This window comes from Pseudopipra pipra, chromosome 2 (assembly GCF_036250125.1).
Source record: "Pseudopipra pipra isolate bDixPip1 chromosome 2, bDixPip1.hap1, whole genome shotgun sequence".
NCBI classification, from domain to species: domain Eukaryota; kingdom Metazoa; phylum Chordata; class Aves; order Passeriformes; family Pipridae; genus Pseudopipra; species Pseudopipra pipra.
This window is the reverse complement of record NC_087550.1, coordinates 44,470,075-44,496,427: the sequence shown is the minus strand read 5'-3', so window position 1 is coordinate 44,496,427 and position 26,353 is coordinate 44,470,075. Positions and strand designations below refer to the sequence as shown.

The 26,353-nt window shown below is 40.9% G+C and overlaps 1 protein-coding gene across 1 annotated transcript in view; it reads left to right on the top strand.

The window, feature by feature from the left end:
- The window catches only part of ARHGAP20 (Rho GTPase activating protein 20), a 63,712-nt gene that overhangs the window by 17,649 nt on the left and 19,710 nt on the right, over nt 1-26,353 (top strand). The window contains 5 exon segments of the mRNA XM_064645281.1: nt 13,376-13,546; nt 18,625-18,774; nt 20,663-20,704; nt 21,658-21,742; nt 24,558-24,635. Coding sequence (XP_064501351.1) covers nt 13,376-13,546; nt 18,625-18,774; nt 20,663-20,704; nt 21,658-21,742; nt 24,558-24,635 — 526 coding nt within the window.

Genomic DNA, 26,353 nt, shown 5'->3' with positions numbered 1-26,353 from the left:
TTCAGTACCTGAATCTAAAACCATGATTGAAAAAACATCGTCTCAGAGGCTTCCTGACCTCTCAAGTGCCTCTGTTCTTTAGATGCTCTCCTGCTGACCAGAGAGCTCCCAAACACCTGGAGTTGTGCTATCACGCATCCCAGTACAGCATGATTGCTGGCAGCACTGAACAAGTAACTACCATCATAAGGTGTAGGGATATTGGAAATCCTCTAATAGCTTTTTTTCCACAGCTCAGATCACTGGCAGCACAGGAACCTCTGACTAACATACCTGAGTAGCTATGTAAAAAACTTATTGAATAGGTAGGCAGGTAGTTCAGAGTGTGAAACAGGTGCGTGTGGCTGCACGGCTATTCATAAGGAATCTGGGTCATTATGCTTGCAATAGCTGGCAACAGCAGGTATATCAAGTAATCTCTTCTCTGTAATAGGATAATTCCTGTGTTGTAGTATTAGTATTAAAATATAGTTTAAAGCCCTTGAGGCAAACCAAAGCCAGATTTGTTCCTGTTACAGCTGGGACGGGTGAAGTGACAGTCCTATCTTCATTATGGCACCCATATTGGTCATCCCTCTTAAAGAAGTGATCCTTAAAAACTTAAGCCAGTACAAGGGCTGGGCAGATTCTCTCTTCACGTCTGTGGTGGGGCTTTGTGAAGTTCATCCCACAGTGTCCCACAGTTCATAGAAACACAGAATCATAGGATGGCTTGTGTCGGAAGGGCCCTTGATGATCATCTAGTTCTAACCTTCCTGCCTTGGACAGGGACACCTTCCACTAGATCAGCCCCAATCCAACCCAGCCTTGAGTGCTTCCAGGGATGGGGCATCCACAACTTCTCTGGGCAACCTGTTCCAGTGCCTTACCACCCTCCTAGGAAGTAATTTCAACTAATTATTCAACTAATAATTTCAACTAATTGAAACCTATCCTCTTCCAGTTGGAAGCCATTCCCCTTTGTCCTGTCACTACACGACCTTGTAAATAGTCTCTCTTCATCTTTCTTGTAGACTCCCTTCAGGTACTGGAAGGCTGCAATTAGGTCACCCCACAGCCTTCCCTTTTCTAGGATGAACAATTCCAATTCTCTCTTGTAGGAGAGGTGCTCCATCCCTCTAATCATCTTGGTATCCCTCCTATGGACTTGCTCCAACTGGTCCATGTCCTTCCTGTGCAGAGGACCTCAGAGCTGGATGCAGTACTCCAAGTGGGGTCCCATAAGAGCAGAGTAGAGGGGCAGAATCCCCTCCCTTGCCCTGCTGGCCATGCTGCCTTTGATACAGCCCAGGATACAATTGGCTTTCTGAGCTGAGTGCACATTGCTGGCTCGTGTCAGTCTTTGATCCATGAGATCCCCCAAGTCCTTCTCCCCAGGGCTTCTCTGAGTGCTTCATCCCTCAGCCTGTATTGATATACTGTGGGTTGCCCTGACCCAGATGCAGCACCTTGCACTTGGCCTTGTTAAATCCCATGAGATTCCCGTGGGCCCACTTCTCAACCTTGTCCAGGTCCCTCTGGATGGCATACCCTCCTTCAGGTTTGTCAACTGAACCACTCAGCTTGGTGTCATCTGCAAATTTGCTGAGGGTGCACTTGATCCCTTTGTCTATGTCATTAATGAAGATATTAAATAACGCTGGTTCCAATACAGACCCCTGAGGGACACCACTTGTCACTGATGTCCATTGTGACTGAGCCATTGACCACTACCTTCTGGATGTGACCATCCAATTTCTAATCCATCTGACAGTCCACCCATCAAATCCATCACTTCAATTTACAGAGAAGGATGTTGTGGAGGACCATGTCAAAGGCTTTACAGAAGTCCACTGACCCTGAGATTAGCTCAGTTGGTTAGAGCATGGTGCCAGTAACAGCGAGGTTGTGGGTTTGATCCCCATATGGGCCATTCACTTAAGAGTTGGACTTGGTGATCCTTGTGGGTTCCTTCCAACTCAGAATATTCTGTGATCTGTCCTTTCAGTTAGATTATATCCTTAGCTCTTCCCTTGTCCACTGCTGTAATCACTCCATCGTAGAAGGCCACTAGGTTGGTCAGGCAGGGCTTGCCCTTGGTGAAGTCATGTTGCCTGTCTCAAATCACCACCATGTTCTCAATGTGCCTTAGAATAGCTTCTAGGAGGATCTGTTCCATGATCTTCCCAGGCACAGAGGTGAGTTTGGCAGGTTCTTAGTTCCCAGAGTCTTCTTTTCTACCCTTTTTAAAGATGGGTGCAATATTTCCCTTCTTCCACTCACCTGGGACTTCACCTGACTGCCATGACTTTTTGAATGTCATGGTGAGTGGCTTGGAAACTACATCAGCCAATTCCCTCAGGACTCTCAAATGCATCTCATCAGGTTTTATAGATTTATGTACATCCAGGTTCCTCAGGTGGTCATAAGCCTGATCTTTTCTTAGAGTGAGAATCTCTTCTCCCCCAGTTCCCATCTTGCTGTCCATCCACTTGAGAGGTGTGGGAAGAGAACCACTGAAGACTGCCATTGAAGACTGAGGCAAAAGGCAGATGAGCCTTCTCCTCATCTGCTGTTACCAGTTTATCAGCATTGTTTATCGGGGGTGTGCTGGTTTAAAGGTAAACCAGCAGGGGAAATGAACTCAACTCAAAAGAGAGATTATAAGTCAGAATAACAATTTAATAAAATAATACAATAAGTACAATTATACAGACAAACAATTGGTTTTAACCCACAAAACCCAAATATATAACCCAGCACCCTGGGGCATGAACAGAGTGGTGTTCTTTGGGCCCCCTGAGTCCAAAGGAAAAAGTGAGGGGAAAACCTGTTGGTGAGAGTTCTGTTGCAGTCTGGTCGAGAGTGGTGATTGCAGTCCAGTTGAGGGTGGTGGTCTCAGTCTGGTTGAGAGTGGTGATCTGCAGTCTTCCTCTGGATCTCACGAGTGGTAAAAAGGTTCCAAAACTCCAAGTTTATATATTCTCCAGTTCAGGCAGGAATGCTCAGTCCTTCCCTCAGAGCGGGGAATTCCATAAAAGGGTATGAGGATGCTCAGTCCTTCCCTCAGAGCGGGGAATTCCATAAAAGGGTATGAGGACAGGAACATCTTTCTATCTTGCAGGCCTCTACTGCTAACAATTTCTGGGAAATGGCATGGAAGGCTATGGAATACACAGTTTTGGGTTACACCCATACCATGATGAACTGGTCTCAGCTAGGACAGGGGAGAACCCCTTCTTTGGTTCCTTTCCTGGCTGACATACCTGTACAAGCCCTTCTTGTTATTCTTTGTGTCCCTTGCCAGGTCCAGTTCCAGCTTCGCCTTGGCCTTCCTCACACCATTCCTACACAAGTGAACTTCCTCTCTATACTCTTTCCAAGTTGCTGTTATGTTTTGGGGGTACAGGCAATGCTGGTCAGCAGTGGCTCCAATGACAGCTGTACTTTGTGGAAGGATAAAGCATGGTGAAGACAGGTAGCTGCAGACAATAGGGCAGGCAGATACATGCAGGCTCATTAACAGCCATACACAATGGTCCCAAGGGATTTCTAAAGATGCTCACACCAATCTTTTCAGTTCATGTGCACATCAGCTTGAAATAACTTGTTTCTGTAGAGATCTGCAGCATGTCCTAGCTATTTTTGGTAGCCCAGAATTCCTGGCTTATTATATGACCTATGCTGAACTCTTGTAATACAGTTTGCAAGAAGATATATGTAAACCCCTTTTTAATAAAAGGTTAGATTCATCCATGAGGTAAGTCAAAATCAATGGAGTTGAGCTCGGCTTTTAAATGTCCCAATTGTAATTAAGTGGGATTTAATGTCCCAGTTGCAATTACTGCTTCTCAAAAAAATTAAGGTAGAACAGAAACCTTATCCCTTCAGCCTACTAAAATAATACTTGATCCTTCTAATGGGACATGAGTGAACGTGAGATCCCAGAGTGCTTCCCTGTATCCCTCCTCAGATTGGGTAGGAAGAAGCTGTGTTGAAAGTAGCAAAAGTAGCCTGTGCCTCCAGACTTCTTGTAGGCCATGAGAAGCTCAAAAAAGCCCAGACAACAATAGTGAAGAACTGCAGGGCTGGGCTGTTAAGTTTGGGGCTTTTCTTTGCCCTTTGTTTATCCTACCTTTTTCCTTTTTTTTTTTTTTTTTTTTTTTTTTTTATTATTATTATTATTTTTCTTTTTTGCCCCCCAAAGGTCACTTTTTTGGTTAATCATTTTTTTTGAGTTTTTCTGTTTGCCTGAACAATGAAATCTCTGTTTGGATAGACAGTACCCGGATTGCATTTCCCTGGTGCAACTGGGAAACTGAGTAACTCAAGGTGTTGCTACTATGTCAGTCAGTAAAAATGAGGGGGGGCTGCAGTGGTGAACAGAGGAACAATTATTCCAAAGGCCAAAAAACTTTTATTGACTTCTGCATGTGCATATGTCATCTCCTAAACCTCCCCCCTGCTCAAGGGGACTTGAACCGAAACCCCTTGAACTTGTTGACTGCTGTAAGAGCTAAATAGCAGAACTGGAGGACACCCACACTGCAAGAGCTTTTCAATAGGATTTAAATAACTTGCACTAATTTATTTTCTGGTGGGAACAGGCAAAATATGACCAAAATGTGTGGTGCTAATTTATACCAATAGAGAATTTTGCCCTCGTGCTAAATTTTCAGAGTAAACACCTTGCAGCTGTTTGTTAAAATAAAACAAAAAGCCTTGGAAGCAAACCAAACCACAAGCATGTTTCCTGTCTCCAGCCTCCACGCTGTAGTGCATATTTGCTCTGTGGAGAATATTGTCCTTTTGGCTATGTAAAAATTATTTAAGTGGAGCTTGTTTTCAGTTAAGCTGCCAAGCTTCCATCCTGAAATGTGCAAGGATTTTGTTTTAACGATGCATTTTACCCTACAGCTATGTGGTATTTTACTGCCAGACTACAGAAAAGTAATACAGTTACATGCCTCAACACCTGGAACATTTAATCATGTTATTCATCATAATAATTTTTATTATGTTTAATAAGATTTTGATATCATGCAGAGATTATACAAAACAATTTTTAGAATCCTATTATAATCTAAGTTGGAATATTTTTTTCAATGTGTATTGTATTAAAATGAGTACATCAGGTTTTAGGAGCAGAGGAGTGGTATCCAATTTCCTAAATATAAGTGATATATAAAATATAGATAAACTGATTTCTGCCCTAAAATGTAAATTTGTCTATTTATCTGAGTAAAACTTGCTCCTAATTAATATTCATCTTCCTTCCATTGTCCAGGCTTCTGCTTACCCTGCTAGTGCTGTAGAGAGGGTTGCAGCACATTTTGGTCCACAGTCTCTGTGACCCTACTGGGACTCACTGCTTGGTCTTGGGTGCAGTATTTTCTGCTGTATCTTTCTGAGGTCCAGCTACTTGCACAGAGAAAGTGAGGACAGCCCTGCACTAGAGGCTGTGAACTGAAGCCAACGCATGCTCCAGGGCAGAGAGGTCTCTGTGAGATACACTAACCACAAGGAAAAATGTAGGGGTAAGGGGTGACTGCCTTGGATTTGTTCAAATACATTGCTTGGAAAAAAGAAGTTGCAACCAGTAAAGAACACTTATAAAGTAGAAGCAGGCGTTTTAAAAGTTAGTAACTAATGCTCTTTGAAAAACCAAGCATTATCTCACTTACCTCATGGTACAAAAGCTACTGTACGCACAACAGTGATGGCCTAGGGGACTTTAACAGAGTGCTGCAGAAAATAGACTTGCTATTTCTGGGATGCTGCACTGTTTTCACAAAGTGCTGCTTCAACTGCATAAGATTTACCATAGATAACAGCAAGCAAACATGCCCAGCATCCTCAGAACGAAGCTCCCTTGGCATAGCAGGGATCAATTGACAGCAGATTTTCAGAAACAGGTTGGCAGCCCATGTGATTAAGACAGTTTTATGCTTGTCTATTCAAGTCTCCTCTATAAATAGTCAGTATAAGTTTACAATTGCATACTAACTTTGTGTTGGCCCGTATCTTACCTACCACCTTCCTGGAACACGCTCCTATACTCCAAGCTTATACTTTTTTTGCTTACTTCCACCCTCTAGGTATAATTATTATTTGTTACAATAAAGTGCCATATAAACTTAGATTAAATGCATATTCTGGATGATGAGGACTTGAAATGGGCAGATCCTGAGCATGTGGGTGACTCACTGAGGGCACTCACTGGCCATGTTTGGGAGGCAGTGACAGAAAGGAGTAGTTAGCACCTTTAAAAATGCACAGGATCTTTATATATATGTATATATAAATATCTGCCAGTCTAAGTAGGGCTCTGAGCTGCAGATTGCTCTGTGTGGGTGAGCCTTGTCTGCGTGTTGTCTAGTTTATGGTGAAAGGAGCTGTGAATGCCTGTCCATGAAGCCCATGGGGCTTTGCATGGTCATGCTGAACAGGTAGTGGGAATGGAGCAGGCTGGACTGAGCAAGTCATGGGAAATGGGCATGACTGTTGGCATTCCTGTTTTCAGCTCCTTACTCCGTCTATAGATGGTTTGTGAGTTTGTGCCAAGCCAGAAGCCATGTCACAAGAACATCTCGAGCTAGATAGCATTAATGTGCAGAACCATGTAGTATCTCTGTTTCTGCCCTTTTCCATCTACAGCTTGTTTGAGCAAATGATTAAGAACCTACACGGGGCTTTGCTTGTTCCTCAGCTGTTTTTCAAAGATGAAGTCCCTTGCTGATAAATTTTGGAGGTAGGTCTGCTGTGTGTAATGCAGTTGTAGCCTCCTTTCTCTTCACAGCCCTTCTAGCATGGGGACTGAATCTTCAAGCCATATGCTTTATTAAGCTGGCAACATGATAGAGGCTAAATTAATTGGGAGCATGAACAGGACCATCTCCATTGTCTTGTGTTCAGTCCCAAGTGTGGACAGTTCTTTTCAGTGTACAAGAAAAGTTCTTCTTTCATTTTGTTTTTCACTCTTCTTTTTGCATGCAGAACATGATGTTCTGTTTTATGTGATGATTTTGTCAAAATCTGTGGTGATTTAGTCAAGTTGGCTAGAATATAGTGCAAGTCACATCCAAGTTATAATTTATAATGAAGTTTGGTATATGTCAAAGTCCTGACAATCTTAACATTGCACTGTGGTGCACTATAAGTAGCTCTTCAAGGCAGATCAGTACTCACTGCTGTGTTAGAGGTCGGGGTTTTTTTTTTCATCTTATCTCATCTTATTTGGTGAGCTCTTGCACACCACATTGGAGCTCTTTGCTTTTGGTTAGTTGAAGAATTGTTCTCAGTACTTTATTTAGTTAAGTATCTTGAATGCGAAACACCCTCTAGCTGTGCAATATGGGTAATATGTGTTAAAGGATTTCCAGCTGTAAACCATCTTGGCTTCCAAGCTCCAGTTAGCAGGACCTGCCTCATTAGCAAATATATGAACCAAGCATCTATTAAGCTGTTATTGAAGTTCCTTCTCACAGGACTTTTAGGAGCTTAAGGATCTGAGTAGGAGGCACAGGAAAAAAGTGCAAATATTGTTACCTGATTTCCAATATAAGCTCTATTAAGAAAATGGAGGAACTTACCTTCTAGATCTGGCTTGCTTTTGGGGATGTCTCTAATGGTCACAAATCACACGTTGTCCCTGACTGATAATCCATTTTGACAAAAATCCATAACGTGGGCTTAACTGTAGACGTTTCTTACTGTGCAGATAGCTGCTGTTTCACTAGCCTTGAAAGGATGTGAGTAGCTCCTGCTTCTCTCAGTGGGTTGCTCTAGCCCAAAGCTGCGACTCAGTGATGGTAAAGTAAATGCTTTACTGAGAGACACTGAGGTTGAATATTCATTGACTTTATTATTCCTAAAAGACACATTGCACATTTTTTAGAGCCATTCAAAACTGGCCTTTGAGATATAGAAAATAAGTTCTGTTGTCTCTGAACACGGTGAGGAGGGTTGGCAGAGGTTCTGCTTGGTGGCCTTTCTAGCCTTTAGCCAAGAAAAGGTTAGATTTATGCTGCAAGCTCTATGTGTGTAGGCACATTCGCTTCAACATCATCATATATGAGTTGGATGCAGGACTCGAAGGTACACTGAGTAAGTTTGCCAATGACACTAAATTAGGAGAAGCTGTTGATTCCCTTGAAGGCAGGGAGGACTGCAAGGACTGGGCAATCACCAACCACGTAAAGTTCAATGAGGGAAAGTGCTGGATTCTGCACCTGGGATGGGGCAACCCCAGATGTATTTACAGACTGGGGAATGAGGGCCTGGAGAGCAACACTGTGGAAAGGGACTTGGGGATCCTGGTTGATGGCAAGTTGAATATGAGTCAGCAGTGCCCTGGGAGCCAGGAGGACCAACTGTGTCCTGTGGGACATCAAAAGTAGTGTGGCCAGCATGTCGAGGGAGGTGATTCTGCCCCTCTGCTCTCCTCTGGTGAGACTCCACATGAAGTTCTGTGTCCAGCTCTGGGGTCCTCTGTACGGAAAGGACATAAACCTGTTGGACCGGGTCCAGAGGAGAGCCATGAAGATGATTAGACTGAAACACCTCTCCTGTGAGGAAAGGCTGAGAGAATTGGAACTGTTCAGCATGGAGAAGAGAAAGCTCCAGGAAGACCTTAGAGCAGTACCTAAAGGTGGCCTATAAGAAAGGTTGCCTTGAGAGGTGTTAAGAGCCCCATGCCTGGAAAGATTCAAGGTCAGGTTGGTCAGTGCTCTGAGCAATCTGATGTACTTGAAGATGTCCCTGCTCATTGTAGGGGGATGGGACTAGATGGCCTTTAAAGGTCAATTCCAACCCAAACTATTCTATGACTGATTTGATTATCCTCCTGAGTCCCTTTCAACTCAGGATATTCTATGATTCTATGATTGATTCTATGAAAATTGGAAAGAGCTTCTGCCCTTACTCAGGCTTCAGTACTGCTGGAGGCACGCAGTAGTTCTGCTTACAGAACACATGTGTGAAATTAATAAAGGCTATGTTGTTCACTGTAAGAGGAATTTGGAAAGGTATTATGTATGTGTGTTTGACAGACCAAGTGCAGCCTCTCACGTGGCTGGGCTGACTCAGGTTTCAGCCTTTTGAATAGCTGCCATTTTACTACTCTGCTACTGAAAAGGTGGATTTCTCACCTACCTCTTGTGAAGGACTTCAGAGGTTAAAAAGGAAAATGGCATTTTATTTCAATAGGTATCAGTCATGTGGAGAGTGTTGGTGCTGCATCATAAGAGGAAATCGACTTCTGCGACTGCAACGATATCATCAGCGGAGAGAAGTTCTGGTAGAGAACAATAAATAAAACAATGGAGTGAGGTTTAGGATGGAGCATGAGCAGTCTCTGAGAGGGATGTCTTACAGCCGAGATACCTGCAATAGCTCATTCCAGCTGAGCCACCTCGGAACAGATTGTTCCCTTGAGGCATCTTATAGCTTAATCTAAATCATAGATAGGCTGAAGTAATCATCAACTGAAATCAGTGGAAAGCTTCCCATTGGCATAAATGACATTTGGATCATGGATTTAGTAACTACTTAACGTGGGCTGTTAAACTCTCCTTAGGAAAGTATGATTTCTTTCATTGTTTTCACTACAAACAGGTAATAAAGCTGACATCTCCATTAACACCAAGAACAAACATTTTGTAGGTCATGCTGTTTAGGTATCAGTTTTATTGGAAACCCCAAGGAAGCTCTGCAGGGGAAAAAAGAAGTAATTTTTGTGCTTTATGGCTTTTAGTAAATACAGGATCGATGAAGTGAGCATTGATGTGTTTGCTTTCACACTGAATGCAGCTGGAATGTGTTTTTCAGTGTTTGGCTGACTAGTGTGGAATTCAATTTCATATATTTCACCTACAAAACTGAAGAGTTCTTTTAAATCAGTGTCTTTTGAATAGGCACAAAATGCCTATTTTGATTAATTTCAAAAATAACAGGTGCAAAAATTTACCTTCTGGAAAAGCCAGGAGAGAAATCTTCAATTATCTTTACACTAATTTTAGCCAGTACAGTGATTTTAGTTTTTTTCTGAATAAGTCAAGAATATTTTGTAGATATCGTCAAACTACAAGAGTTTCTCCTTAGTTAAAATCCCACATAGCAATTTCAGTCTTCCAAAATAGTATTTTAGGAAAAACTGTCCACTTAAGACTAGCATTTTACAATGGCAATGCCATCAAAACATCAGTGTCAGCCTTGCTTCTACAGAAAATGGAACATGACTGATTGCTGGCTGTGCAGGATCCCTATCTATCCCCATTATTCAGGAATCAGTTCACAGTTCCTTCTTAACAAACCTGAGTGATGGCTTTTTTTCCTGCCAAACTGGAAAGATGTTACTTTGTGGGATTTTTACATGTGTTAATCATAAAGTGACTTTTAGGGAAATATAGCGAAGGCAGAGAGAGCCCTATATCACAGACTTATTTTTTAATTATATCAGAAATCACATTGACTTAAGTACAGAGTTTCGCCTAACTCTGTTAAAAGGAATTTTCAAAGAATCAGTATTTGTGTACTTAGCACTTTTTCAAAACTAGACTCGTTTAGTGGCCAGAAAAATCATTGAGCCAGTAAAAACTGAAATGCAGAAATACCTCTCTCACATGAATCCCTATGCCCAAGGATATTGCTGATCTGCATTTTCTTCAATGTAACAACACTTGGTTTCATTCATGTCTTGTAACAATGGAACATTAATTGAAAGGATCAAAAGCATGCTTTCCAAACAACATTTTTGACACTGCTGACATGAATTTCCTCCGTGTTTCTTGTTCCTGAGGCCTTGAAAGATTCTGGATGAATTAATGACTTTGATTTTTTTTTCCACTTTGTTTCTAGGGAGAAAATATTTTTCCTTTTTTTTTTTTTTTTTTTTTTTTTTTAATAAGGCTTATCAGGTAAACCCTAATATTAGAGTATGTAAGAGTGCTTTAGAGTTCAGATGACAGATGTGCTTGAAAGGCACTGGGTCAAAACACAGTTCAATTTGCTTGACCCTACTGGCATTACTAAACCTACTACACCTTCATTTGCATACCTATATGAAAAAGATTTTGCTTAGTTTAATTTGAGGGGTTCCTGGGCTTACAAATCAGGATGTAGAAAATACACAAACAGGAATAATACACAAACAGAGTTGCCTATATGGAGACAGCAAAGCCTGACCCTATGATTTTAAGAGTGCTTCTGCTAACTTAGTTACAGCAGTGTAACATGGAGAGGGCTTTCCTAGCTGTTGTTGGTACTGGGTTCAAATACAAGTGACTATATCACTGACTTAATCTTTGAGGTAAGGACCATGGATGGCTTTCATGCAGGTCAATTCATCATCATTCCTGATTTCTGCTTAAGTTTCTGTGCCAAGCGCTGCTAAGGAGTTAATGAAATGGAGTCCCGGTTGCCTAACACTCACCAGTGAACTGGTGAATTGGCAAATTCCCATCCCATGGAAGTGGAAGGGTAGAAGAGGTGCTCGTTGTTCCCCTAATTCCTGTTCCTGGCCACACAGCATGTATCACTGTTGTACAGTGATACATGATCCTTTCCAAAACTCCTTTCTCTGCTTTAACCTCCACACTCCTTAACACCCCTTCTGCTTCTTCCTCTCTCCCCTGAAGGGGTATGTAATGAAAGACATGATTAAGACATAGTTTAAGACAAAATAAGTTGAGGAATTCTTTCAAAAATTCAGATTCCCAGCCAGAAAGGGGAATGCAAGGCCAAACAAGGCTCTCCCCAGCAGGCAGAGATCCTCACCGGCTCCTTACACATCAATGAAAGTGTGTCCTGCTAATGTAGGCCAATCTCAGAGCTTATCCTTTCTCTCCCAGCTGTCAGGATTTCCTAAATAATTTCCTTCATAATCCAGCCACAAGTGTCAAGGAGAGGAGGCTTGTGGGTCATCTAGGCTCTAAGAGAGGCACAAGAAGGTTTATGACCTTCTTTGAAGGTTTTCTCTGCTCACTCTTGTTTTCTTTCATTTCCTTCCTATTTTGTTTTGTGACTTTCACTGTATGAGTTCCATTTCTTCTCCCAGCAAAGTCATTAGGTGTTTGTCATTCATTCCAGTGGGGCCAGGAATAAACTAGAATTGCAAAGCTGTTCACTTCAGCCTGTCCTTGCCAAGCTGATCCCACCAAGTGTTAGCTTAATTTTTTTTTTTTTAAGAAGAAAAAATAATACATTTTAATAAAAATTGAACTGATCCATTTTACCAAAGGGAAATGGTTCACTTGGAGGCATCTCTAGGGAAAGCAAATAACTGGAAAGCTGGATTTTAAAATCATGAGTAAAGATACTGATGGGTCCTGGTTTTAATCCAGAAATTCATTATTTAAGGTCCACCAGAGTATAAGAGACCCAGGTTCAGTTCTTGCACTTTCCTGTAAGAATTGGAAGCCATGTCTCTGGCTTTCAAAGGGAGAGCCTGACCTGCAACAAGCATCTAGTGAGCCCTAGAGAAGGAGTGTCATCCTCTCAGACCCTCACATTCATTCGGTTCAGCTCCATATAAATAGTCATTTGTTAGAGCAAGACTCAGAAATGAAGGATATCCTGTTTGGGTGAGTGAGCTGACCATCATGCTAGGGAAACTCTATTTCTGCTTCAGTAACTATTCCACTACTTTATGGAGAACAGGAGGGGTTGAGAGAATCATGTCTCCACCTTGGGCTATAAACTCTGCAATACCTCCTTAGAAAAGATCAGTGTCTTCCAGGAGATAGTCTGATTTTTTTCCCTATAGATCTGGGTTTGGATTACCCAGCAGCCTTAGACAAGCATAGCTCTGGTCACAGAACCAAAACCTGCAACAGGAGCTTACTTCAATGTTTGTGGATTGTATGCTGGGAGAGAGAAAGACTGAGCAGCCTTGTCTCACGTTGCATCTGGTACATGGTCTGTCTCTAGCAAGGTTTGGTTACACCTTATGTTTGTCCTTGGTTGGAATACTTTCTATAAATCACTTTTAACCCTGAATATGAGTCCTATTCTGAGCAAGGTGGTTGTGCAGTTATCTGTTCATCATGCATATGTCTCCTCTCTTTTTGGAGAGCCTACAGAAGGTGAAGTATTTTGTCTAAGACTTCCATTCAAAGGGAATCAAATAAAAAAAGATAAAATGTCTAAATTATTGTCCTTTGCTAAATGCTAGATGTGGTTAGGCTGTAAAAGATTCAGTGAAGACAGTCCCTAATAGATTTTCTGTCAGAATCTGACTGCTGAATTATCCTCTTAGTCCCTTTCCCCTTTCACTGAAATGTGGTCAAATAAATTGCTTTTTGACAGCAGATATGGGAATTCACTGCCTGGTTCTCAATTTACAGGCAACTGGCTGATTTGATTTTCTTTATCCCATTTGTTTTATTTCCTTTTTCAGGGAAGGCTGCTTGTCCCCCATCAGCCCAGAGGCATGGCCTCTTGTGCAGTCTTTCATATGCCACAACCGAACATTCATCCTGGATGGCCATGTGCAGCTGAAGACGAGTCTGCAAACCCAGGAGCGACACCTTTTTCTCTTCACAGACATTCTGGTTGTTGCCAAGTCCAAGTGAGTATGGCCCGTAGCCATAGAGGAATTCCAGGATGCAACATTTTAAGGAAGTATCAGATGTTCTTTGATGTATTGCTTGCATTGTGTAATCTTCTCTGCTCTGGGAGTGCAGCGTCACAGAAAAGACTCACTGGTGCTCGGCTATGGCTGTTGTGCTACCTTCAACTTGTCATGTTTTAGACAGGGCATCTTCAGTCCCATGGGATGTGCATAACACCACTGGTGGGGTTAGAGGTCTTAACCCTTACCTGGAAGCTGCTTTGGATACACATCAGTGATGAGCAACTGTATGAAAACAGAGATTGCAGATGGCATTACAGTGTATGTCTCTGCAGTTTGTCCTGTGCATGGGGAAGGGGAAGCGATGCTGGGCAGTCTGGGTAGTGTTCATGTGTAATCAGGCTTGCTGCTGAGCTCTGATTATTCACTCTACCATTCACAATTAAATCACATTTACAAGCTGTGTCTAGCATGCCAGCTTCATGCAGCATTTGTGGTTTAAGGCAGTTTTAGAGGGTGCTTTCACTTGTTGTTATGGGTTATGGGAAATAATAATAAAAAATCCTGATGTAGCATCACTCTCTGTAAGGCACTGTGTTGTGGTTTCACAGGGTGGGCAATCTCAGTATGAATCCTGGGCTTTTGCAATGTGTCATTTCGCTTAAGCAATTGTTTCAGGGGCTTCTGGGAAAAGCCAGAAGAAATCTGTGTTTTCTGTAGAAATCTGAGCCGTGTCTGTTTGAATCACACATGGTAAACATAACCCTCCCAGCTGAACTCCCTCACTTGATGTGGTGTGACAACACAGAGGATGTTTTACACAAAACATGTTCCACTATGGGTGGGTGGTGAACGTAAGGATATTTAGGGGAAATCTTGCTATTCTACCAGCAGTAGCAATAACAACATTGTTACTGTATTGATTTATGTTTGTTGCTTGTTTAGAGTGGAATTCACCTCACCTGATTTCAGCTTTAAAACGTGAACTATTTGCAACTTACCCAGGTTTCTAGGCCCCTCTTACAGTCACTGAGGCAAAACCAGCACCTTAATGCAGCAAACTCACCTGGAGCTGAAAGAGTGTCGATAGTGGGTGAGGAGAGTCAGGTTCTTCGGGGTCTCTCACTCCATACACTGGCTATCCAGCATAGCTTAGCTCCTAAATTGTAGAAGACTGAAGTCAGAAGGGGTAAATCCCTCCCACCCCGGTCAGCATGCCAAGCAGAAGCTATGTTACAGCCCCAAGCTGAGCTGCACATTACTGCAGGTTTGACTGGGTCCCAGTGGGACTATTTGCATAGAAAAGCACTACTCAGTGTAACCACACAAAACCCTGGTCCCCAGGGAGTAATAACAGCTCTTACAGCATGTGATTTAATGTGGAGCAGAGACTGCGATGTTTGAAAAAGATGGAAGAGAACAAATTGTGCTTTTGCATGTGAAAAAGGAAGGGGGGCGAGTCTTTGCTAGAAATGGTAAAAATAGTATTTTAAGTGATATTACTTCATGTATTTTGAAGATCTAATTGGGATGTTCTCTTTACAGCTAGTCTGTCAGCAATTAAAGCATCAGAGCTGTCACTAATGAATACTACTTAAAAATCAGCATTTTTAAAGCTGTCTTACCAGTGTTGGTTCCTAGAAGGAAGACCTGAGCGTGTGTATTGCTATGTGGCTGTGACTATTGATTGCTATTGACTTTTTAATAGCCTGTTGCAGAGTCAAAGCAGTCAGACCAGGACAGAGTTAATGATGCAGTTGAATCTGACTTAACTTCAGAATTATTCCTTGTGAAAGTGCTAAAATTTGTAATACTCTTTTTGTCTTAAGTAGTTTTTTGGCTTGAGGCACATGAACCCCTACATTATCTTCAGTACAGCTCAGTGCTGTGCTCGTGTCAGCTCAGCTGCAGGTAGCCAGTAACTGTACAAAGGGAGCTCATGTATAATTAGTCTTTGTATGATCAGCAAACAGGTACAAGTTTTTCCTAAAGAGAGCAACAAGTATCTTGTGTCCTCTGAGCTTGCTGAGTGAAGTACTGTATAGCACTGAGCTCCTGCTTAAAGGCAGCCAATTGGCATTGCTCCCATGGAAATTTGTGAGGGATAAGTCCTCTCCACAACTGGTCCATGTATGACTTTGGAAAAGGGGCCTCTAGGTTAATTTTTTGCTACTTTCTAATAATTTCTGAAATGTAGACTGTTATGTTTTCTGATTGTGCTTATAAAAAATAAGAATAATACTCACATGTTGTGCTCCTCTGCTGCCCTGTCCTTCACTGCCTTCATATGGGGATTAAGTCACAAATGAATTGATTGAAAGAGTTTTTATCACTAAATCAAAGTTATGTATGTAAAATATTATATACTCTTTTCTATATATTGATTAGATTTCTTACAGAGAGCATGTGTTTTTATTTGGCAGAGTAAATACTTCAAGGATCTGTCAATTCGATTATGAAGGTTTCTTATGTAAATTTTTGTGTGGAAGGCACAGAGAAATGATTTCCTCTTTCTCCTTTGTAATATGCACCTGTGTATATACACATGCCTTTTAAGGTTATTTTCCCAACATGTCTGGACATAGAAATTAATGGTTGAGTGCATACATGGAATTATGGTAGCAGTCTCACAGTAGATCCATGAATGCTTTTGTCAGAGGGTCCTATTAAGGAGATTAGCAAATCCAGTGAGAAGTTAATCTTCCATCTGTTATTGGTTGCAAGCAAAAGGAACTGCAAGTGCCCTGCATGGAGTGCATCAATACCGACACCATTGATGTTCATGATTTTTCTGTTGATTTCAGTGGACTTGAGATCTGCCTGATGTTTACAGTAACGTTTGCTAGGGGACTTCCTTAAAAATATATACAATATTAATTAGATTTTAGTCTGGCCATTTTTAAAACATTCAGTCATGCTGCTTCCTTAGTCAGCAATGATATATTCATTTTTAGAGGTAATGCTCTGGCACTTGAGTAGAAGGCCCACTTTTCACAAATACTGAGAACCCATGGATTGCATAAAGGACATGGCAGATAGGGATAAAAATATACTTCAGGCTCTTTAGATGTTAACGAAGGCTACTGTTTCAGTGCCTCTGGAAACCAGGCCACTTGAATACTGATAATAGCTGAAAGCTGTGACTAGGCATGGCAAAAAGGGTAAGAACATACATCAAGCATGATTGGAGAACATCCTTGTGCTTCTGCCAACACCCTGCTGACACCTGCTACTGGCACTGTAGGGATCTGGCTTTACGAACTGTAAATGTTAAAAAAGTGAAACAGCATGTAGAGTGTTCACTGTACTGGGTAATGGGAAAAAAAGTTAAGGAGAAAGGGAGGGTCAACAGATTAATTTGGTGGCATAAGACCAGACATCCATTTATTAACATCTACATTAGAATCCACAGCTGTATTTTTTGTAAATCTACGTTTTCACAGTTCATTCTGTGGTCAGTCAGAATACAGTTAGTTTTGTGTTCTTGACAGACCTTACTTGTTGCATCATAAACTAATTTTTAACAAGCGTGCTGAAACATTCTCCTGTACTTTAAGTTTGTCTTTGATTGGGTAGCAGAACATAATATAGTGAAGAGAGGTGAAATGTTCAGCTCATCAGGAAACACTATGATCTTAGTTTAGCTGAACATGGTGTTTAGCTTTTAGTTTAAAAAATACAGGAACTTCAGATGGTATTTTACAGTATTTTATGACAATCAAATTGAAATGTATCTTTTTACCAGATTTGATATACACTGACAGTCCTTTCTTGCCCAACACTGCGAGCATTGCTGCACACCATCTCGCCACACATGTTAGTACAATGTCAGCTGGAAACCTCAGACAGTCAGAGTTCAGCTGACTGCAAGTTCACCTATGTCCTCCTGAAAGCCACAAGGTTCAAGTACTTTTGTGTTTCCGAGTGTATTAGTTCAGTCTGTTCTAAGTCAAATACCTTGTAAATGAGACTAATCTCAGAGAAGGTAGCCCATGTGTATCAAAGCTCTAGGAAACTGCTTACGTGGCATATTTATTTATAGAGCCTTAATCACCACGGTGCCTGGCACTGTCCCCATCATGTTTGCAACACAGTGGTGAGCTGATATGCTCTTGCTTGCATGTCCCCTTGGTTTCAGGTAGGGAACACTTTTCCTCCAGCCTTTCCCTGCTGGCCCAGGAGAACCATAGCTCAGGTAATTCCGACTGCAAGGCTTGAAGTGAGCGGGTTTTGCAGTGCTACAGAGCTGCATTGACTTTGAGTTTTTACTTGTTTCTCACATAGCACTAGCGCTCACCAATCCTACAAAGGAAGGAGACTTATAATGAGAAATTAGGTGGAAGAAAGAGTTGAAATTAAAATATGAAATTGTGTAAATTTGACCTTTATTGTTTAGTAGGATAAAACACAGGAAGGGCCAAATTTTTAAAAATTGGGGAAATTTTGTATCTTCCTTATACATGAGCGAATATTTTGAGAATGCACAAAGTTCTGGCTCATTCTCCAAGTGATGTGGACCTAAAGCTACTATGCAGCTAGTTCGTGGAGGCTGTATGGTGACCTGTGCTGTAGTTAACACAAATGACGGTTTTCTGCTTGTTCTTTCTTCAGGATTGCTTCATTTGCCCTGACCTAGTTGTCACTACTTAAACTCATCATAGTTTTTGACCCTGGGGCTAAGCAATAGAACTGTATTATAAACTCCTCAATAGCATTAAAATCACTGAAAGGAGACTCAAGTACAAGTGGCAATCTTTGCCTCATGGTGAGATTTGGAGAAGAACTCTAGATATGAACGGAAGTTTTCCCCCAAGAAGGGTGATTCCCAGGGATACTACAAGCAGTCTGTTTATTCCACAAATAAGAGGTCTGTTGATCCCATTCAAATAAGAAATTGATATGTTTTTACATGTAACCCAATAAAACATTGTTTTCTTTAACTGAAGCAGAAGAGTTTCTTCTATCAGCTCCAATGCAAGCTTTACATGTGCCTGAAGGAAGAAAAGTCTCTAGTTGTTTAATCTGTCTTGCTATGTTTTCATCTGTGTGACTTACCTGTGATTTTCTGCCTGCAGGTCACACTCTCATTTCAAACTGAAGTGCCAAGCACGTCTCTGTGAGATGTGGACAGCATTTTGTACAGAAGAAGTCTGTGAAGGCAGCACAGACCCAGAGAGGTCCTTTGTTTTGGGCTGGCCCACCACAAACTGTGTTGCAAATTTCAGGTAAGAATTGAGATATGTTTTATTTACCAAGTTACTTAAATGTTTTTAGGCTGGCAGGTAATGAGACTATCACAGATTCATTTCAACACCAGTGAATGTGGGGCACAGCAACTTGCTGATTGTTAAACCAATTCCTTCTACTACTGTGAGCAAGTCACCCTCCACACCTCATCTTCTGTCTCCCTGCAAATGGGGCAATGATACTTTCTTATAATTTTAAAAATTGAGAAAATATGTAACTTGGCAAAGCACTGTCTGTGCTGCAAACTTGCTCAGTGGAAATTATCTTTTTTTTTTTTTTTGGTATAACTTGATGAACACCTTGGCTAATTAATAAGATGAACTACAAATATTAAACAGACAAGCTAATGAAAGGATCAAAGAGACTCTCATAAGACAGTTTTAAACAGAAGAGCATGTATCGGAAATAGCAGGAAACATACAGTGAAATACTGACCTTGTCCTATTTATCTGTTCAATTTAATTGTGCCAGAGAAAATGTCAAAATTACTCTTAAGGCAGAATCTCTGAATTTTAATAGAAAGATTTTTCATCTGTCTTTGCAGCATTGACTGTAGTACACATAAGGGCTGTAGAGGTAATTTCAGTGATTAGGCTAATTTTAGTCTCAGCAGGAGGGCTCTGTCGTCACTTTGGAGGAGGGAGGGCACATCCCCCTGAAATCCCAGCTGCTTAGCCACGGTAATTTGCCTGAGTCTTGGAAAATGCATTTTCTTCTTTATCAACAGGGAGCAAAAGCTGAAGTATCCAGCTTAATTTCTATGTCACATTGTCCTTAGCCAAAGAGAATGCTGTGTACAAACCGCACTCTGTTGAGATGGTTGTGCTGTTTATGTTTTTTACACTTAATAGCCCTGAAACAAAGATGAAATTTTCTATTGATTTTCAGTTGAACTCTTGCCAATAAACATGAGCTTTGATCTAGAGACAGTATGTGATCCTTTATAGATATCAGAAAGTAGTTGAATAGGAAAGCAATAGCCTCAATCAAGAAAGAGTCAGAGATTTTATAGCAGTGAAATTATTTCATGTCTGGAGGTACACCGAAAAATCTAAAATGCCATGGGTGAGTCCGTAGATGCCTGTCCAACATAACTGAAACAGCCAAAGCAGAGTCATATTTGTAGCATTTACATTTGTAGCATTCCCCTCACAGCATCATTCAGAAGGTTTGTAGTTCCCTAAATGCCTTCTCTGAAAATTTGAAGAACTTGATTTACAAAAGCAGCAGTGGAATAGCAGTTACTCCATCTGGGACAGGATTTAAATCAAGAAAGTTGAAGCAAAATTAGGTTAGATTCCTTGAACAGTCCTATTATTAGCTACATTTAACTGGACAGCTTTATATCCTTGAAAGGGTATAAATGAGATAAAGATAAATGAGATAAACCTTACAATGTCCAAAGTTAAACCCTACTAAGCACAATGGGCTTATGTGTACTTTGTGATGTGCTGACAAAACAACTAATAAATAAGAAGATAATTAGAATAGTGAAAGTGGAAAGAAGTCTGTGTACCTGAGAAAATACCTTTGAACTTTTGAATTAACCTCTTATTTTAAAGTGCCTTCCTCTTCTCTTTGGACACTAGTTTAAGAAGTCAATGGTTTTCCTGCTGAATTCATTGGTAAAGCTTTGAATTCTGTGACAAAAACTGGTAACTGGGGCTTTTGGTCTCCATGGGCAGGCTTTTCAGTTGACTTTGCAGGGAAGCAGACTTTTCATTCAAATCTGGATAAATCTTTTAGTTTTTGTAGGTATTTATAAAATTCCAGCCAATAAACAGTCCATTCCACTGTGGTTTGTACGAGGACTATTTTGGTATTAGAATGATGGTTGATTTGTCCCTGCTTTGTTTTAATTTTCAGGTCTGCAGAACAAAAGGAAACATGGCTCTCTTTTTTGCAAAGGTACTTTTTTTGTATGGTCTTTAAAGACATTGAAAAGAGTCCCAGTCTAGACCAATGGTTCCCAAGCTGTGGTGCCTATGCCGTCATGATAGATGAGCTCTTTCCAAGTGCTATTAAGGAAAAGAAAAATCTTGTCTTCTCCCTGCAGAAGATGGTACATGCCTTTTATGCATCCATCACTGTGCAAGGAGGGAATTGCTTTCCTTGCTCAGCACAAAACCAGAGCAATTCCTAATACACATTGTTCCTTCCCAATGCCACTGTTGCTCTAGTTGAGCCTGGAGCTCTTTCCATGGTGATGGCAGCTAAGCAAGCCCAGCTCAGGACCTCTGCTCTAACCTGTCTGCTGCTCATGGCCAGCTATATTTTGGTCTTACAGAACATACCCCAAGCTGGAGGGTGTGGTGGGAGGGTTTTTCTAAATAGAGCTGTCTTACGTCATTCGGTGTCTGGACAGAAAGCTATTAGTGATAGTTCTGTTTTCTGGTCACCAGTTCTTCTGGTTGAGGTTTCTGTCTTGATCTGATTCTTCAGAGTTCCTGGATTGTTTAAATCATTCTTACTGGGATGATTTCCAGTTCATTCTTCTCCTGTTCAGTCCTTTGAACTAGTCTATACTGAGGTAACTGATTCCAGTAGGAGCTTTTAGTGTAGACTGAGGCATCACAATGATGGGTAGTTTTAGCTTAATTTTTTTCTGTTCACTTTCTCTGCTGATTATTCTGATTTCTAAAATGAACTTCGATACAACAGGGCATTACTGGGGACGACAACTGGCATCCCTTCCAGATGCTGCTGCTGGATGCTTTCTTTTCTTTAGAGATCTTTCTACTGCAGTACATCTGCAAACAGTCTGCTTCTTATCCAGTTACTGCTTGATTGCTATTTAAATATGTCTTGCTATTTATATTTCCAATATTAAAAATTTACTTGTTTTGTACTTGTTTTGTCAGTCGAATAAGAGAAGAGAAGGAAAAAGACAATCCTAAAAGGATTCCTGTGACGATAATTGCAAAAGACGTGGGAACTTGTGCATATGTAAGTGCTCTTGAGTTAAATAGGGGTCTAAATCCACATCACCTATGAGTGCTAGTGACCTGCAAATCCTTTGGATATTGAAAGGGTTCCTTTGGTTTGCAATCTCCTTTAAGGATTCAGTCCCTTGAAAAGACTTGGCATACGCAGCCCTGAAATGTTTGTGCCCTGTGTTTAATACATGACTTCCGTTTTAAAGACAGTGTGCTTGGTAAGAAATAATGGTCCTGGCATACAAAGACTGTACAGTGTAAAGTCCCAAGAAACACCTCTAGTGGAACTTACGCGTAAGCATCTTCAGAAATACCAGCATAATATACCCTTTTTTTGCTTGTAAATCTTATCTAAACCCACAACTGCCTTCATTCAATTCTGCGAAGCTGCAGCGTGTGTTATTGTTTATAGCGATCTTAAGTCAGGAAAGCAGTGTGTAAGAACACCCTGAAATTGCCTTAAGCATGTTTTTCATCAACTAATTGATGCTGGTAAATTTATAGGCAAAGTATAAATAGTAAAAAAGGTCATTCACAGGGTGATTTGCACCTTTTTGACTAAGTAATTATTAACCAATTTAAAATAAATTCTTGCATGTAGCCAATTCCATTGGGATACCCTAGCATTCAGTGATAATCCATCCATTCTTCCTTTGCTTCTTCTACATTTGTCTTTTCTTTCTTGTAACATCTGTATTTCAAGCTCAGAACTCCAAGGAGCATGTGCAAGGGAATGAGAAATTTTGACAGAAGTTAGATTTCATTGGAGGTCTTTGCCCAATGGTGAATCTCCACTTAGAATTCTGTATTTGCATAGATGAAAGCATAAAGGAGTCTGCCTTTTTTTCAGAAAATAATAATTAAACAATAATATAATTGCGAGGTGGCTAAGATAAAAATTAATAAACAATACCAAAAATTGTGAAGTTCAAATGCAAGACTGCAGATAAAGGTCTGCTCAGGTGTAAAAGTCTATAAATCATACATGCTCTCGGATTGCAGTCTTGTACCAGAGTTTGTTGGGGTTTTTTTAAATGCCTTTTCTCCTTAGCTGTAATCAGCTCATATGCCAGATATGGTCTCCTGATCCTGACAGTCCTAGAAACGACACACTGTAGTCTGGATATTATCAGTAATAAAACAGAGGAGGAACAGATAGAAATTCTGTGATGCAAACACTTCTTATTGCACTGTGGTTCCTGCTGTAGCGGCTGGAGATGCCTAAGAATTATTTTGGTTTTGGACAGTAAGGAAGGCTGAACACAAGGCACAAACCATTTTATTATATTCTAGCCAAGAGCAAAACTTATGCAAATGTGCTGACCTACTCCTGAGAGCCAGATGTCATTGCTTCAGGCAAATGTTAAATTTTTTATGGTACGAGCGTTCAGATATGTCCTGAAGCAAGATATACAGTATTCTCACTACTTTCCTTTCATTGCCATGGCAGCTTGTAACCGTCAGGAACCTACACAAATGTACAGCTCAGATCTTTTCTAAATGCAAAATGTCAGGGGGTTGTTTCACCTGAACACCTTATGGCCAGCATAAAATTGATATACTACAGAAGATATCAGTGTATTGCAAACTATCTTGGGACTGGCAGTGAACATCTACATCGCAGCTCTGCCACCTTCCCTTGTTTGGGCCATCAGATATGCCTGGGTGGTTTGTTGCAGTGGGCATGCCTTTGTTCTGCCAAGACTTTAGTCTGGCCAGGAACCAGCTGCAATCCAAAAGCTGTGTAGTGCTGTTGGTGGAGCCAAGCCTCTAAAGAGGGCTTAGTAACTTGTGCTTGGTGTGTGGGAGTTGCCTGTTAGCTTGGAAGTGAGACCAGCATGGGTATGATGCTGCAAGCAAAAACCACTCTGGACACATGTTCACCACTTGTTTTTGCCTCTGCAATGTGAAGGCAGTGGTGCTGCCACATTCCAGCAGGGCTGAGGATAGAGTCATTAATCCTAGTGTGTTCAATACATAAGAGCAATCCATGGAGCTGAGGTACAGAGCATTGCACAGCAGTACTGGAGGAATACTGGTTCCAGGCAGCAGATGCTGAAATCTCACTCTGGAAAGACTGCCCTGTGGAAAGCAGCACTTTCACCAACCAAAGCTTGGCACTCCATGCTAGTCACCATAACTATTTTGAAAGTGGTATCTCTGCTGCTCCATGCGTTTCCATACTGCCCATCAGCAGATTCTGGAGGCTGCTGGAGAGGTACCATTTTAATTGGATGAAAGATTACCAAGAGGAAGTGCTTCTGGTACTGAGCCAGATCTAGCTCTGAGAAATCTATATAGAATGTAGCAAAGGTACTAGAGGTGAATGGCCTGTTTACAATATTTTCTTGCCAGGGAGAACTTCAGTTGAAAAGGACAGAAATTATTGACAATTGATATTTCACTGAAAAAACTCACTGAAATGTTTAATTTTTTTCAAAGGAAACTTGTGTGCTTTTAAATTAATCAAACCATTGCATTCCCCTTATGCAGTGTCTAAAGTGCAGTTAGTAGTCCTGTCTTTTTGCATATTTTAATGTGGAAGTCATGTCCCCAGTAATCATGGCACTCTCTCTTCTGATGGAGCTGCTAAGGAAGCAGGGAGCAAATACAGAAAGTATGTGACAAAGCAGAGGAAATCAAACCTTGATCTCAAACAGCTGGACCTTTATCTATGTAGTATAATTTATTTAATAAGTAAAATTTTAACAGGATATTCTCAATTTTTCCAACAATGAATTATGCAGAGCTACTGCACCTCAGATACTCTTTGCAAATCCAAATTTTTAATGACACTTTCCCCTTCTCCTTTTTTCTGTTCACAGTCAAAAACCCTAAGTGTAACCAATGTTGATACAGCAAACGATGTAATTCTGATGGCCCTGCAGCAGCTGGGAATTAATGTAAGTCCTTGCACCAGTTTTAATGAGTCTTTTTTTGCAGTCTCTTATAACAGTCAGATCTTGCCTTGCACTATTTCCAAGTTTTAGGATATGAACATTAATTAAAGCCTTTAAGATAGCAATTCAGAGTTATTGAAGTGCGGCAGAAGTGCCTTCTTAATATATAGACCTCCAGAGATTAACAAGTGCTTTAAAAGTTTTGAGTAGTTCTCTCGTCCCTGTAAGGGATCAGTCATGTTTCAAGTTGCTTTTAAATCTGTTTTGCTGAAGCCTGAGGAGACATCTAGACACAAGAACTGAGAGTTTGGTAGAGCTCCTTTTGCATGCTTCAGTGTGAACAGGAAACCTACTGACTTGTCTGTTAGTTGGTTTCAAAATGTGCAAACATGCATCATCAGCTGTGTCCCCAGATAGCAAGTACAAGCACTGCTCTCAAGTGTCTGAATCAGGTACTTTAAATACCCATGGACCTTTAGAGTTATGTAAGACAAGAATGTAACTAAGCGATTGAACAAAATCTGAATGCACCCAATTTAAGCAATGTCCTGAAACTGTTTTGGAAAAAGGCTTTTACAGGATTCACAGTGATGCAGGGAATCTGAATGCACAGAGTCTGAATGCACCCACTCTGAATCTGAATGCATAAGATCTGAATGCACCCAATTCAAGCAATGTCCTGAAACTGTTTTGGAAGAAGGCTTTTACAGGACTTATGCAGGGTAGTACCAAATAAATGCAGCGATCCCTACGATATCAAGTACTGCCTCAGCTGGCTTCCTTTGCTCTAAATCAGACCAGGTAGTGCCTCAGGTGTAACAGTGAATCAATGCCAAGGGCAGAATTCTGGCTCCCTTATTCTGTTTCACAATGTGGCTCCAACCAACACCAGTGATCACATAGAAGATCCTGGATGACAGCTTTTTAACTGGCCTTCCAGTCTGCTGTTTGGGTAATAAGAGTTTTTTAAATGTCTTACTCTTGATAAACATGTTGATCTCATTGCATAGAATCTGTCAAGTCTTTCCTTACCACAGCCTTGGGTGTGAAGAGTTAAATATGAGCAAAGTGCCACTCTTGTGCTTCCCTGCGGCTTCTGGACATTCACAGCAAAAGTTGGAGTAACCTCAGAATTAGTATTCACTAACATCCATTATCCCTAATTTATACAGGCTTTTAATACAGGGCTAGCTTGGCATTTCTGTCTACCCACCTTGTTATTTCTCAGACATCCCATTTCCACCAGGGCTGGGGCTCTGGCCTGAGCTTAGAATCCAGTAGTCTATTCAATTAAGGAAGCTGGAGTTCATGGAGGGGGTTGCAAGGTGAAAAGGATGTGAGTTAAAATTAGGATTTTAATTGCAGATTGTCTGCAAGAAAAATCAGGAGACTATGCTATATTACAACTGCAAGTCTTTATTGTGATGTGCTTCATTTTTACCCATTTTATGGGTGTCATTTGCACTTCCTCATTTTGTGTACAGAAAAAACAGGAAAATGGTAGTATTCAAAGACAGTACTTTGAGATGAGCAGGAGGAGGAGCTGGTTAGGTTTCAGCATTGTGTTCTTTTGTATGTATTACAATCAACCCTTTCCTTCTCTTTACATTTTTATTTCAAGTGGAAAAAGAAGGAAAGCCATCTGAAAGATGTAAAATCTTGCCTGCAGAATTATTTACCCAAGTAATGTACTACATTTTTTCACTGCTTCTTTAGAGCAT